This window comes from Haemorhous mexicanus, chromosome 28 (genome assembly GCF_027477595.1).
Source record: "Haemorhous mexicanus isolate bHaeMex1 chromosome 28, bHaeMex1.pri, whole genome shotgun sequence".
In the NCBI taxonomy this organism is placed as follows: domain Eukaryota; kingdom Metazoa; phylum Chordata; class Aves; order Passeriformes; family Fringillidae; genus Haemorhous; species Haemorhous mexicanus.
The window spans coordinates 1,924,675-1,939,488 of record NC_082368.1 but is presented as its reverse complement, the minus strand read 5'-3'; the positions used below and the strand labels follow the sequence as shown (position 1 = coordinate 1,939,488).

At 48.9% G+C, this 14,814-nt stretch overlaps 1 protein-coding gene across 2 annotated transcripts in view; it reads right to left on the bottom strand.

The window, feature by feature from the left end:
- NSF (N-ethylmaleimide sensitive factor, vesicle fusing ATPase) overlaps window positions 1-14,552 on the bottom strand; it is an 80,613-nt gene extending 66,061 nt beyond the window's left edge. For both annotated transcript variants that reach the window (XM_059869620.1, XM_059869619.1), the window contains exons 1-2: window positions 14,478-14,552; window positions 878-963 (exon numbers count right to left, since the gene is read on the bottom strand). In XM_059869620.1, coding sequence (XP_059725603.1) covers window positions 878-963; window positions 14,478-14,489 — 98 coding nt within the window. In that variant the 5' untranslated portion in view covers window positions 14,490-14,552. The remainder of the gene's footprint in view (window positions 1-877; window positions 964-14,477) is intronic.
- Window positions 14,553-14,814: the final 262 nt, after the last annotated feature.

Genomic DNA, 14,814 nt, shown 5'->3' with positions numbered 1-14,814 from the left:
TCCCTGCATTGCTGCAGCTCAGCACTGCTGTGTTCTGCACCCTTAGCAGAGTTCACCTGGGGCAGGTATTTTATATAAAGGAGGGCATATCATTCAGTATCTCCTTTATCATTTTTCCCATTCTTCAAACCCAAGACTTTCTGCCTTGTGCTGCACATGATATTCCCTTTTAGCTGAAATTAATGACTTCTGTCTACAACCTACATACCAAAATCTGTCAGAGCTTCCCTAAAGCTGCAGCAAAGCAAAGAATCTCACTATATGAATTGGCTTCTTGTAATTCAAAACCCTTCTGCGTGGGCTGAGCTGAACAATGCAGGTGTTTTCCACATAACAGAAATAAACCCCGGAGTTGGGTTCCATCAGCCACCCCAAAACTGCAATTAAAGAATCCAGCTTGTGGTGCCCACACTCTGGCTGCTTCTCCTTTTCTTCTTGTGCATGAAAACCCTGAAAAAAGAGCTCAGCACTCCCATATGATGTGAAAGTGAGAAGATGCCCCAAGTAACACAATAAAATGATAAAAACATATTTGAAATAGTTCAAATATTCTCACTATGTAACAGGAACAACAGCAAAACCAAAACAAACAAAAAATTATCACAAGAAGTACTTCATTAAAATAATTATTCTATTAGTTAAGCAGATGCAGTTCCTAAGAAGGAAATACTTTAGAGAAACAGTCACCCTTCTTCCAGTATCTGCCATTTCCAGCACGAGCCACACTGGAAGTTCTGATCCCCAAAGACACACAAGTTTTGCTAATCAAGCTGCTATGTTCACCTTTCCAAACCTGAAATGTCATTCCCCCTCCACACAAATTTTGAAAACAATTCCTTTTTGGTTAAAAGCTGAAAGAGCAACAGTGCACACTTACTGCCCAGACTGGAAGTCCTTCTCATTCACCACAGCACAGTTGGTTAAGGACAGCTCATCAGTGGGACATCTCGCTGCTTGCATAGGCTACAAGAGAGAGGTGGAAAAAATGTCAATAAAATTCTGGTTTTCTTTTACCAAGCCAAACCTCAAGACTTCTGCAAAACCACAAAGCACAAAACAGGTCTCCTGAGTCCTGCACATTCTCAGAGCCCACTGGTATCAACAAGCTTCTCTCCCAGGTTCCTCCAGACATTTTCACATGTCACAGGTATTTGTATCCCAAAGCTCTGCATTTTGAGACTTTGTATTTTCTACCCTAGCTACACAAATACTTTAAAATCAGCTGGGAGAAAGCCTGCAAGGCAAACACTGTTGACTTGCAGGTGAACCCTGGCACTGAAGCTTCCCCAGTGCTGGCACAAGGCAGGAGTAATCAGCATTCCCTGGAAGGTGTTTCTTGCACAGTGACAGGGCACTGGGATTTTCTGGAAGCTGCTAAGGGAAGCAGCCTGGAGCCAGAGCAGCTCCCCTACAGTCCTGCCTCACAGTGCTGGGCTGGGTCACAGAGCCCATGTGGGGAGGAAGGGAGGGATAAAGATGTGATCTTCCCTCTTCCCTGAACATAACTCAGAAAACTGGAATTTCAGCATGTCCATTCTGCATAAACCCCTTCACCCAGTGCAGTGAGAGTCCACAGGAAGGTTTGACCTCAGCCAGCTGCTATCCAACCCCACAATCCCTTTGTATCACTTCTCAAAAGAAATATCACATGTGAATATTTTCCACTCTACAGGAATCATCCCAGATTCATAACACACAGAAGAAAATTAAGTAAAATAGTTAATTCCAGCCTATCACTATGAAAAAAATTACTGCAACAAATTTTGTGGGGGAGTCCTCCCCATCTTTTTATTCTCTAATACCAGAGGACCAATCCTTTCTCAGGAGTATCTGCTCGTTTTTGTCCTTTCCACTGTTACTCATCAATCAGCAATTAAAACCTGAAATAGCAGCACTCCCAGCCCAAGCTGCCCATCCCCACCATGAGGCAGGATGAAGATGGGGGAAGCACAGCAGAGGGACCCCAGCCCCATCCTACACCCTCACCCCACCTGCTCCTGCAGAATTATACCACAAAACAAGAGCTGAACGATGAAAATTGTGATCAAAATGCCCCCAGAATGGAGAAAGGGATGGAAAAGGCAGGATGTTTCTGTCATTAGCTCTGGACTGAAGACATTTCATTTGGGGAAAAGCTGAACTTGCTCCCCAAAGTGTCATTTGAAGAATCAAAGCACAGCTACCTCTATCAGATACAAATTTGCAGGCAGTGCAACAGAAACTATTTGACAGCCTCAACATATTGCTAAAAGTAATTCAGGAGGGATTTTCTCTTAAACCACCCTTAAATCCCAGCAGCAAGCACAGGAAATGCACTGATCCCAACACACACATCGCAATCATTTCCCAGGAGTTACAGCTCTGCTCAGCCTTCCTCCCCCAGCCCCTCTGGGACAAGAAGCAGAGGAATCCCCCCCCCCCCCAGAAATTCCCCCCAGCCTGCTCTGAAGTTCAGATCAACTTTCATGGCACAATGTGATTTGTCTCGAATACTTGCTATTTAGAAAAGAACCAACTCATTACTTTACTAAATAATGCTCAATTGCCCTTGACATATGTGACAACCAAAAAAGATTCCATTTTCAGGCCTGAAGTAGATTTATCTATCTGAATGCTGAGTGTAATAAAAGACTCAAATGTTCTTGAAATAAAATTAAATTAAATTAAATTAATAAAAAAATAATAAAATAAAATAAATCCACATCAGTGGATTTATGAGATACACAGCCTGTCTGCTGAGGCCCCTTGGCCTGGGGCACTTCACAGCAAACATTCACCATTTTATCACTTCTCTCATCTGCAGGGCACAGTTTTGTGAAGGACATGCCCTGATAAGACGCATTACAGGGGATATTTCTGGAGAAAAGTGGACACGGAGCTCCTGGATTAAGCCTTTTTACAGCACTAGTCCTCGAGTGCATTTTTAATCCTCAGTGACAAACTGCTCCCTACACACAGCGAGCGCCCAGCCAAGCTGCTGCTCCCAGCTGCACTGGGAACAGAATCCCAGAATCCCAGAATCCCAGAATCCCAGAATCCCAGAATCCCAGAATCCCAGAATCATGAGGCTGGAAGAGACCTCTAAGATCATCCAGTCCAACCTGGGCCCTAACACCTCAACCAGACTATAGCACCAAGGGCCATGTCCAATCTTTTTTAACACATCCAGAGATGGTGATTCTACCACCTCCCTGGGAAGAGCATTCCAGTACTTTATTATTCTTTGGGTGAAACATTTCTTCCTAATATCCATCCTTCCCTGATGCAGCTTGAGACTGTGTCCTCTGGTTCTGTCAGTGCTGCCTGGTGGAAGAGACCGACACCAACCTGTCCAACACGTCCCTTCAGGGAGTTGTAGAGAGTGATAAGGTCACCTCTAAGCCTCCTCTTCTCCAGGCTCCCAGGAGCCCCAGCTCCTTCAAACATTCCTTACAGGGCTTGTGCTCCAAGCCCCTCACGAGCCTTGTTACCTCCTCTGGATGTGCTCAAGCATCTCAGCATCCTTCCCAAACTGAGGGGCCAGAACTGGACACAGCACTCGAGGTGTGCCCTCACCAGCACCAAGTACAGGGGAACAATGACCTCCCTGCTCCTGCTGGCCACACAATTCCTGATCCAGGCCAGGAGCCACTGGCCTTCTTGGCCACCAAGGCGCACTGCTGGCTCATATTCAACCAGCTGCCAACCAGCACCCCCAGGTCCCTTTGTGCCTGAGCACTGTCCAGCCACACTGTCCCCAGCTTGTGATGTTGTAGGGGGTTTTTGGGGCCAAAATGTAGAACTCGGCATTTGGACTTATTAAACTCCATGCTATTGGACTCTGCCCATCCATCCAACTGATCTAAGTCTCTCTGCAGAGCCCTCCTTCCTTCCAATAGATCAACACAAGCTCCCACACAGAGCTTTGGGAAATGCAGGAACAGCAAGGAGTGCATTCCAAACCCAGCAGCAACTGCAGGCTCTGCAGCACAGCAGAGATGATGGCAGAACACCCTTGGGTGTCTGACACGTGAAATGACGTGGCTGCAGCAGCAGCAGAGGCTGTGCCAGCCATCCCAGAGCCTGGCTCATCCTCCTCCTGGGGTCTGGCAGGAGTCCATTTCTCCCTGGCAATGACCAACATCTCAGGCAGCACCTCTGCTCCCAGCCCTCCTCCTCAAGCCCCAAAATTTTGCAGATCTTCAGAAGGTTATCTATATTCTGAAAAGGTTTTAACATCAAACAGCTGCAAGACAGAGGTCTCACTCCCAGGCATGGAGTTCCACAAGGGGGCAAGGGACAGCTTGAGGAAATCTGGTCATGGCAGAGGTGACAATTAAACTGGAAATCACCCAGGCAGGAAGGAAGAACACACTGCTGTAGGAAGGTGCAGGGGCTCCCTCTTACCTGGCCTCCCCAGAGAGCTCACAGCCAGAGCTGCTGCTCTAGGGATGGATCTTTGTCTCTGTGAAGCAGCTGAGCTGTCACAGCCAGGACACAGCATAGGCTGCTCCTGAGGAAGCTTTCCTGGCATAAATGCAGCAGTCCAGGGCTGGAACACACAGCTGGCATATGCCAGTGGTGCTGCTGTCAGGAACACTTTAAGCTCTTGCATTTTGGGTTCCAGCTTCTCAGGACAGCAGCACAAGGACTCCAGAACCTGCCCCTCACCCCTCTCTGCCATCCCACACCACATCAGGGTACAGGGGCAGGAAAATCCTTGTGAGTATTCCTAGGGATCTCAAAGTAGATTTATACAAACTAGTTTTAAGCAAACTGGCAGGTTACTGCTGGCAACCAGGCAAGACAGCTCTAACAAACCAGAGAGCAAGCTCCTGCAGGTGACAGCAGATGCCACCTGCTGCAGTCACCCCCTGGCACTGCCAGGCTGGAGGTGACCCATTCACCTTCACAGGCTGCTGTTAAACCCACATCCACAACATAGATAGATTGGTTTAAAGAAGGCAAATTAGGGTTAAATTAGGCAAAAGAATCTTCCCAATAGCTCCAGGTATTGTTCTGGTTTATGAAAAGAGGAGACTCCAAGGACAGCACAGTCCTGAGGAGGTGACTGCACAGTGCTAAAGCATTCCCAGCATCCATCATCCAGCATCAGCCAGGCAGCACCTGCTATTAAACCCAGACCTGCTCCAGCATTCCATGTGATTGCCAAGAGGAAAACAAGACCATATGATGCACTGATAAATCTCACTCTGAGATTCAGGTATCTGAACCCCACCTCTGGGTTTGTGACAAAGCAGGAACGTTGCCTGAAAACCCAAGAGGCTTAATGACTCTGGCATATTTTATTTTTACAAAGAAAAGCTGCCCTGAAGAACAAACAGCTACATAATAGAAACAATCACCACAACACCTGATTTTTCAGAGATTTGTTTTCCAAAGCTGCAAGGACTCATTTTTCTCCACAGAAAATACAAAACTCACATGTTCACAAAATCACAGAATAGTTGGGGTTGGAAGGGCCCTCTGGAGATCATCCAGTCCAACCCCCTGCCAAAGCCCAGAAAGTGGTGCTGCTATTTGGATATTTTCACACATATATAAACCACACCTCTCATGTTTTGTCAATTCACCTCTTGTGAATCATTGAGGCTGATGGTAGAGGAAGCCAAGGAAAAACACGTTTCTCCACAGAGATAAGGTGGTGGCAATGACTGAAGAGCACTGCTGACAGCTGGTACTGAGAAGAGCTGAAACATTAAGTGCTAAGGCAAAGATGCTCCTCATCCAAGACAGCTGAACTCATTTCATTTCCTAATGCTGAGCAAGAGATTATGAAACAGTCTCTAAAGCTGAGGCAGGTTTGGTTCTGTGCCCTGTTCTCACATGGTTTGTACAAGACAAATATTGTTCAAGCACTGTATGTTCTAAAATCTCCTTTGTGTAAAACAGACACAGATACACATCCTATGTACATGCAGGTGCACAGAAATGGAATTTCTGGCACTCAGGTGCTGGCAGAGGAGTGTTAGGAAATGTGACTACTCTGGGTACCAGACATTTTCATTTCCCCAGCAGAGCCCACTGCCAGCTGCGTTGAGATGGGGATCCCTGCTCCAAAAAGCACCCAGGCTTTCCTGTAACAGCTGTTGGGCACCAAAGTCTCTCTGAGCCCAGAGCCTCAAGAGGGCAGAGAGGTGCAATACACCTGCAGAGGTGCAATTCCTGGTGAGCAGTACAGTCCACACTCCCCAGAGCCCCAGCAGAGGTGCCTCTGTGGGTGGAACCATGGCTGACTCCAAACCAAACACTCACTCACCACCACGGGTCTGCCAATAAAATGAAGTTCGAATACTGACAGGAAGAATTATAATGTCAAAGGAGCTCTGAAGACAAACAGGGAACTGACATGATGAATCACAGATCCTACACATTCTCCAGGAGTATGCTCCTGACAGGAAACACAAAGCTCTGCCTGTATCTCCAGATCCCAGGGTCACCAGAGACAGGCATTACACCTGGGGACACAGGGACAAGCAGCAGCTCCAGCAGGAGGATGAGCTGCAGAGCTGGCTCAGCACCAACCAAGCTGCCAGCACAGGGAAGCCCAAGGGCTGTGCCTGCTCTCTACACCCAGAACACACCACAGAGCTGAGCAACAGCTCAGCACTGCAGGACACAAGAATGGCCATAAAACAGCAACACCAGCAGAGCTGCTGGCTGCCAGGTAAGAGTGGGGTCCTGACCTGGAGGGGAAGCTGGCTCTGTGACAGTAAAGACAAAACCAAGGCTCCTCCAAAGAACAATTCTGTATTATCCATAAAAGGAATGGCAACATGCTGTCACCATCAGGGACACAAGTTGTCCTAAATGCTGTGGTTCTAAATAATTTTTAAAATTAACTAAGGAAGTTTAGTAGCTTGCAGAGGGTTTTTCTGGACATGTCAAATAAACACTGAATACAGCTTCCATCTTTCTGCAGCTACAAGAGGAAATCAACCTACAAGGAACGTTTTGGACAGCAGGCCTGGCCAGACAGGCCCTTCCAGACCTCCTGGCTATGCCAGGATAAGCTGCTGTCCCTGGAACACACAGCCCTGCTCAGGCCTGGCTATTCCACCTGTTCCCCATGACCTTTATTTGTTTGCTGGAAGTTTTTATTCTCTTCAGGAAGGAGTTGCATTCTCTCTCAACAACAAACTCAGAAATACCAATTTTCTTCTCCTAATAAAGATGAACACATTGGGAAGCTCAAATCTCAGCAGTAATATTCACATTTTTGACAAAGGCAGGGAACACTGAGCAAGCTGCCACCAAGGCAGCCTCAGCACAGCATCCAGAGACGCCGGGGTGAGATGGATCCCTCCTTCCCACGCCCCCTGAGCCACTCCCACGCCGTGAATCACCCCCCTGTGACCGTGCTGCATCACAGAAACCCAAACAGCTCTGAGGAGGAGAGGGAAGAGCTCCCATCAGCACCTCCTGCATCAGCCAGGGCTGGAAATGAAACAGGGAATGTTCCCTTGCATTGCCTGCCCACGGCAGTGGTAACGTCCTTGCCTGGTAAGAGCTCCCTCCCAGCACAGATGGGAGCAGGACACAGGAAAGTTTCAGCTTGCATATTTTCCAGATTCTGCACTGTATTAGTATATAACTCTGAACTTCACATAAAGTGTTAGCAAGTTCAGTTTAGTTGGACAAAACAATCTTTTTCCAGCCCAAGAAAGCCCAAAAAGTACAAACAACAGTGAACTGAGGAAAACAATCTGGGAGGATGGGACTTTATAACCTGAAGCTGTAATTGAAGTTGAAGCTGTAATTAACCCCAATATAGAAATGGACCAAAACTTATAAAAGTGTGAAAACTTGTGACCATGTGTCCATCTTGGCTGGAGCCACAGCCAGGCTCTGGCACTGCCCAAGGTGTAGCCTGTGAAGGCCTTCTAATAAATCCCTACTTTATTCCTTTAACACTGCCCAGCCTCTGCTCCAGGGAGCATCTCAAGGCATCAACCAGACACTCTGCACTGGGCACTCCTTATCAAACACTCAACACATCTCACAGTTTCTGTCTCTGAGAGCAGCCCTGCACCCTCTGGGTCTGAATCCAGAAATTACTGCCTGTCCTGGCACTCCAGAGCCACTTTATCAGGGCAGAAGGGCCTCTCCCACAATTCAAGGACACTGGCTTTTACTGCTGCTTCCCTTTGTTTGCAAACTTGAAATAAACTCAGGTCTGCAGGGGCAGCTCTGTCACTCCAGTGTTTACCTGCTCACAGCTTTGGGAACCCAGCTCTGCTATTGCCACTATATGACAACATCACAAGAAAGACAAATTACAGTCCCAAGAACAAAGAGTTCCAAGAGTTTGCCTCATGCAACAGAGCAGAAGAAATGAGAGTGCTAAAGGAGAGCTTCTCCAAGCAGAGCATCTACAGAATTACACAGGTTGCTCTGCCCAGAGATGTCCTTCTCCACATCAGCTCTTCACAATGTGGTCCATGATGTTAGGAAATGCACCTGTACCTGAGCTGCTGTGCCACAGCACAAGGAGCTGCTCTCTGCCAGCTCAGCAGGAACAGCAGCTCCACCTTCCTATTAAGCAATAATGACCCAGGATATGTGCATTTTAATGAACACATCCATTTTTTGAGTGCATGTTGCCTCACATTCCTTTCTCAAGCCAGGCTGATCAACAATTCAATTACAGGGAATTGTTGCTTGTTGTGTTGCACCTAAACATGTTTAAAAAATGCCAAGGGACTGAACCAGCACCCCAGCAGAGTAAGCTGAGGTCCTGGGATGCAGGTCACAGGATTTTGCCACATGAGCAGTGAGGACACCTCATGGATGCAAATTTCATCCCATTTATTTAGACAAGTTACCCGATGGCAACAGGGACAATGTGAATATCTGTTAATGTTAAAAATATCCCCCTTGGAATTTGCCCTGTGAAAGCCCAGGATGCTGCTGTCCCAGAACTGGCCCAAGGCAGCCCCTGGCACTGAACTCCCCCTGACTGAGGTACCAAACACAGCCATCAGCAGCTTAAGATGCAGCAGCTTGCAAGTATTGCTCCATTTCTTACAGAAAAAGCACATGACACAACTCCAGGGCATCAATTACTCCAGATTTTTTGATAGAAGGTCATTGCTTTATTGCATCCCAGGAGACCAGAGAAAGGTGTTAAATCTTTTCATACTTCAAACCTTTGCCCTCCCTGAGGGCAGGATCTGCCTGCACAGGGAGGAGCAGAGCAGCAGGGCCTGAGGAGCTGCACACCCAGCTTGGTTTATGAGCAGCAGCAGAATCAGCTGGCTCAGACAGCTCCAGGGCACTGCAATAGAAGCTCTCCCATTCATTTTAGCAACTGGGTTTCTTGTTTGGCTTTTTCTGTTCACAGAACCTTCTCCAACACAGCTCTCCAGTTCCTGAGGTCTGAAAAACCTTCTGGAGATGGTCAACATGGGAGTTTTATCACAAAACTCTGGTCTCTGCCAGAGAACCTCCCTGATGTGAGACAGCATCCTGAACACATCGTGCAGAGCCCCCAGTGAACCTCTTCCTCCCAAAAGCCACTGCAGTTCCCAAGATCCCTGTCCCACTGCTCAGGGCTGTCACTGCACCAGCTCTCCCTAAAGTTCATCCCCTATTGCCCTTGTGAGGACACCTGAACATTTCCAGCACCCCTGGATCAAAAAAAGATCACTCCATGACATGGAGACTGACCTTTTAGTTGTTTTCATGTAAAAGAAAATGAATCAATGGTAATTTCATTGTACTGAAACTACGTCCTGCCTGGTGGGTAATTCAGCAAACAGAAGTGCCACTACTTTCTAGCAAGTGCTTTTCTGTGGACTCAAGCAGATCTGCTTTTATGGCAGAACTTCCTCCAAATTCAGTCAGGGTTTATCCTGAGCCTGAATGACCTCTGTGGTCTAAGGCACAAAACCCAGAACAGGAGAGGAAAAGAGAAGATCTTGCTGTGCTCTGGGGGGGAAAAAGTAAAAGTAATAGTTACAAAATTCACACTTTAAATGATCCTCAAAAAGATTCTCTGACCTTTTAAAAAGACTTTTTCCTACTAAAAAAATTATTAGCTAAGTTTAATTATTCTGGCAGGTCTACATAACAGGTGTGACATACCAGCATCCCAAAAACTGGAGATGGAGAGGCAGCAGTGACATCTTCCTCTGGCAGTGACTTTTTAAGCATAAGCTTGGGACACACTGCTTCTGCGACACTGAGCCAAGCAACAAATTAATCAAAGATGACAGGGCTAGATATGCCCACAAACACTCCCATGGTCTTCAGAATTTTATTCTAAACAATTTTAGAGTTTTTAACAAATTATGTGGTTTTATTTTAAATAATTCAGCAAGGCAGAAGTCCTGAAAGCAGGCCACAAGCTGATTTGTGATGATTTCACAAGACAGTTACAAGGTTGCAGAAGTGATTACAGAAACAGAGATTCACATAGAGTTTTCTCCCATTTCCCTGAAACATTGCTAAAAACCCATTTCTTCATATTACACGCTAGGAAAGACTAAAAAAAACCAAGTGACGATAGCAGGAACAGCACCAGGCTGCAAGAAGGAGCTAAGTTGATTCATAAACCTTTCTTTAGTTGCCTGACAACCCCTGCATCTCTGAAGGCTGGTTCCATATGTTCTCAGAAATCACCTTACAGCTTTAACCCATCAACATAAAGCCCAGCCCCCATTATTTCAAAGTTCCTACCCCAAACCAGCCAACCTAAAACCACATTGTCTACATTTTAAGTATTTTTTAATAATTCAAGCAAATCCCAAGCTCAGGTTGGAGCAGACTGGGACAGTGGAAAGTGTCCCTGCCCATGGCAGGAGTGGCGCTGGGTGGGTTTAAGGTCCCTTCCAACCCAAACCAGTCTGGGATTCTGTGCTGGCTGCAGGAAGCAGAAGAGAGCAGGGTCAGGCCAGCACTGCCTTTGGCAGCAGAGCACCAAGGGCCTCAGTCTGTCCTTCCCACTCCTGCTGCACCTCTGGATCCTGCACCTGGTGCCACCAGATGCCAGCAGGACCCTGTGCTCAGTCTCAGGCTCTCAGAGGAGTGACAGCACCACTCTGCAGGGTCAGACACCATCCAGTACCTGAGTGAATCCAAAACCATTTGCAACCCAAGACAAAGGGAATCTCTTCTGAGGAGCCAGGAATGCAGAGTCTGCTCTCACTGGGCTAAAGGCAGCACTTCCCCAAACCAGCCCCAAACATCAGAGGAACAAGAATGGGTGTGTTACACCAGGGACACCCCCTAGAACAGCCACCATTTCTAACCATGAACTGTTACACAAGTTCAGCTATTACAAATCTCATATTCCTTAGAGAAAACCACACCTGAGGGATCCACAAGAGCACCGTCCACACACAGGGAGGCAGAGGAGCAGCAATGACCCACCCCAGTACCTTGGAGCTCTACAGCCTGTGCAGACACAGGCAGAAAGGCAGCTTGTGCTGCATCCACTCACTGGGACAAGGCACAGAAATCACCTGGCCTTTCTAGATGCCTTAGGGAACTCATTCCTGATGTCATTCATATCAATTAGTTACAGACAGCCTCAGGGAACTTCCAGGGGTTTACCTGGTACAAGAGGTCCATAACCAGCTACAGACTGCAGCTTCCCACCATTCCCTCTCCTGCAGATGCCTCACTGTTCTGTGTGCCTAATGATCCCCATGCAGAGACACAGAATAAATTATTACAGAAACAGCCATTATTTCTAATCACCATAAACTGTTTTTCCTGTAAACTTCAATCACTGCTAATCACCATCTCTTCCTTGCCATGCAGAGACCCAGTGCAATTAGGGAAGCAGAGTAACACACCTGAAACAGCATCACACAATTAGTCAGATTTGGCTTATCATTCACCTGAATTATTCAAAATGTTACTGCAAGTTTAAATATTTTGTCTCTCTGGTACATCAGGACAGCCATTCATTTCTCCCTGTGAGAATGTACTGCACAAATCAAATCACACCAGTCCACCACAAGAAATTAAGCTCTAAATGACATTGCAGAACAGATTTGCAGGGCAGGAGGAGTCACTGAAGCTCCTCTTCCCACCTTGCAGGTTGAAGCACCTGTTAAAAATGCTGACAACAGAACAGCACTTGTGTTCCAGCATCAGCTCACCTGTTGTGCCTGGAGCTCTCACACACCTCCATCCTCCTACCAACTGTTCCATGTTTACCCTGACACAGCTCTGGGTCACAGCCCCTGGGTGCTGCTGCCTGCTGCCCCTGCTCCCCAGCCCTGCTGCTGGCCCACGGGCCAGCTGGAAGGAGCAGGCAGCTCCCTTGCTAGCCCACATTTGAAGGATCAGACCCAGCCTGGAGAGTGAGATGGAACACTCAGCTTAAGGATTCTCCCTGCAGCAATAAACAACCTGATAATTCTGCAACAACTGCATTTGTAGGCAATTCATGAAAGCACTGAATACTGAGAAGCTTCCTGATAACCCAAGGAGAGCATCACTCATCCAAGTGCCAGATTAGGAGGCAGCTAAGCATCAATCTTTCCTTTAAATTCACATAAATCCCCCTTTCCTTCACCAGACTCCCAAGCTCGTCAAATTTTTCTCACATTTTTTAGTAGAAGAAAAGCTCAAAGCAGAAGAATAAAGTTGAGGTTGATCGTTCTCCTTTCTCCCCACACCTCCAGTCACCAATCCCAGCACTCAGCATGCACCAGGCTGTTCCCTGAGGACACAGCTGGGAGGGCTCAGGGGGGCAGGGGCACTGCAGCCAGGCTGGGTTAGGCCCAGAGAGACTCAGAACCACATCCAGTGTGGCTAAAAGGATCTCAGCACTGACCAGAGCACTGGGCTCCTGCTCTGGGCAACAGAATGCTGAAAAAAAGCCAGTCAAGGCTGACAGATTTTCCTGGGTAAGTGCAAAGGGTGAGATGAAGAAAAGAAGGTGCAAGGAGGAAGGTGAGATCAGGAATGTGGAGCAGAAGAAAAGCTCTTAATGAGAGACAGACCACAAAACATGGGGTTTTTCTCAATTACTCAGCACATTTCAGGGGTGGCAGTGGAGCACCTGTGATGCACAGCACAATTCCTCACCCCTGCTCTGCACCACAGCACTGCATCAGCTGCCCTCCATCCACCAGCCCAGCACAGTGAAAAAAGCACTTGGAAAACCAATTCCCCAGCATTTCAACCACGGAATGACTTGGCCTAGAGACAAGATTCCAGCCACGAATGAAAAATGTGACTTTCCCAGGCTGATACCCAGCAAAGCATGACTGAGCTCCTGGCAAAGATCAGAGCAATCCAAACATATTCTGCAGCACCTGGACACCTGAAAAACAGGGGATGTCCATGCACCACAAGAAGAGATTTCACAGTCAAGGCTGTTCCTTCACATTTTAAAGCCTTTCTGGCCACTTGCTGATGTGAACTATCACTAACAAGGGATTGTTTTTATTTTTTAATGTAATACAAAATAAAACCACTGCACAACCCTTAAGGTGGTTCCACACAACAAAAGGAGGACCCACATTATAAAACAGCACCTGGTTGGTTCCCACAGGAGAAAATCTCCCCGTATCCCACGGCACCAAGGGGTCACCAGAGCCTCACAGCACCTTTAGGGGACCCTAAAATCTTGCTGCACAACCCATGGAGACAGGGGCACCACAGATTCACAAAGGTCCCTCAGGAAATCCCAAAATTCTGCCCCACATCCCAGAGCACCAAGGGCTCACCCCCTCTCACAGCATCCCTAAAGGTCCCTGCTCACAGGAAAAGGGGTCACCAGAGCTTCACAGCACCCCGGGCACCCTAAATCCTGACAGCAGCACCAAGACACCCTGGGCTTCGCTGCACCCTCAGGGGACCCCTCAATCCTGCACCCCAATTCCTGAGGGAGCCCTGAATGCTCATCCCACAGCACCAAGGGGTGACCACAGCCTCTGAGCACCCCCAGGAAACCCCAAAATCCAGCTCTGCACCCCACAAGGCCACTGCAACCTCGCGGCAGCCTCAGGGAACCCTAAAGGCTGCCTTACAGCCACATGGAGAGGGGTCACCCTGCTCCTGAGGGAAGTCCTGCCCCACACTCCACACTGCCAAGGGGCCACCCGGGTCCCACAGCACCCCTGGGGGACCCTAAAATCCTGCCCCACACGGAGACGGCTCACCCTTGCCCCGGCTCCAAAGGAACCCCAGTCCTGTCCCACATGCCACATCACCAAGAGGCCACCTCAGCCTCCCGAGAGCCCCGGAGAACAGCGGGAGAGAGGTGACCCCTCAGCCCCCCACACCACCGGGGGGGTCTCCACAGCCTCACAGGACCGCTAGGACCCCCCACACCGCTGGGGGTGAGGGGGTCCCCGCAGCCTCACAGCGCTGCCGGGGGACCCCCAGGGCTGAACGGCCTCCCGGCAGCGGGGCTGCGAGAAGCCCGCAAAGCCGCGGTGGCGCAGGGAGGAGCAGGAGCGGAGGAGGGGGCAGGGGATGGGCGATAGCGGCCGGTCCGTGTCCCCCCCACTTACCCGCCCCGCCATGTTGCCGCAGCGCCGACCGACAAGCCCTCCCCGCGGCCGCCAGGGGGCGGCGCAGCGCAGGCGCCGCGGAGCGCCGGGGCGGGGCCTCGAGGGCGGGACGGCCACGCCCCCTGCGCGATTTCGCCTTTCCATTGGTTGCTCTGCCCGCCGTTCAAGGCACTGAAGGGTGCGTCACTGAACGCCCCGCCCATCGGCCCGGCGGTGAGGGGCAGGACGTTCTGCTGTCAGTCATCGGGAGGGCTGCGGGAATTGGTCGGTGGGGCGGGATAGGCGGAGCCAATGGTTCCGGTCTGTCCCGGTATTGCCGGGGATCCGCGGGCGCCGT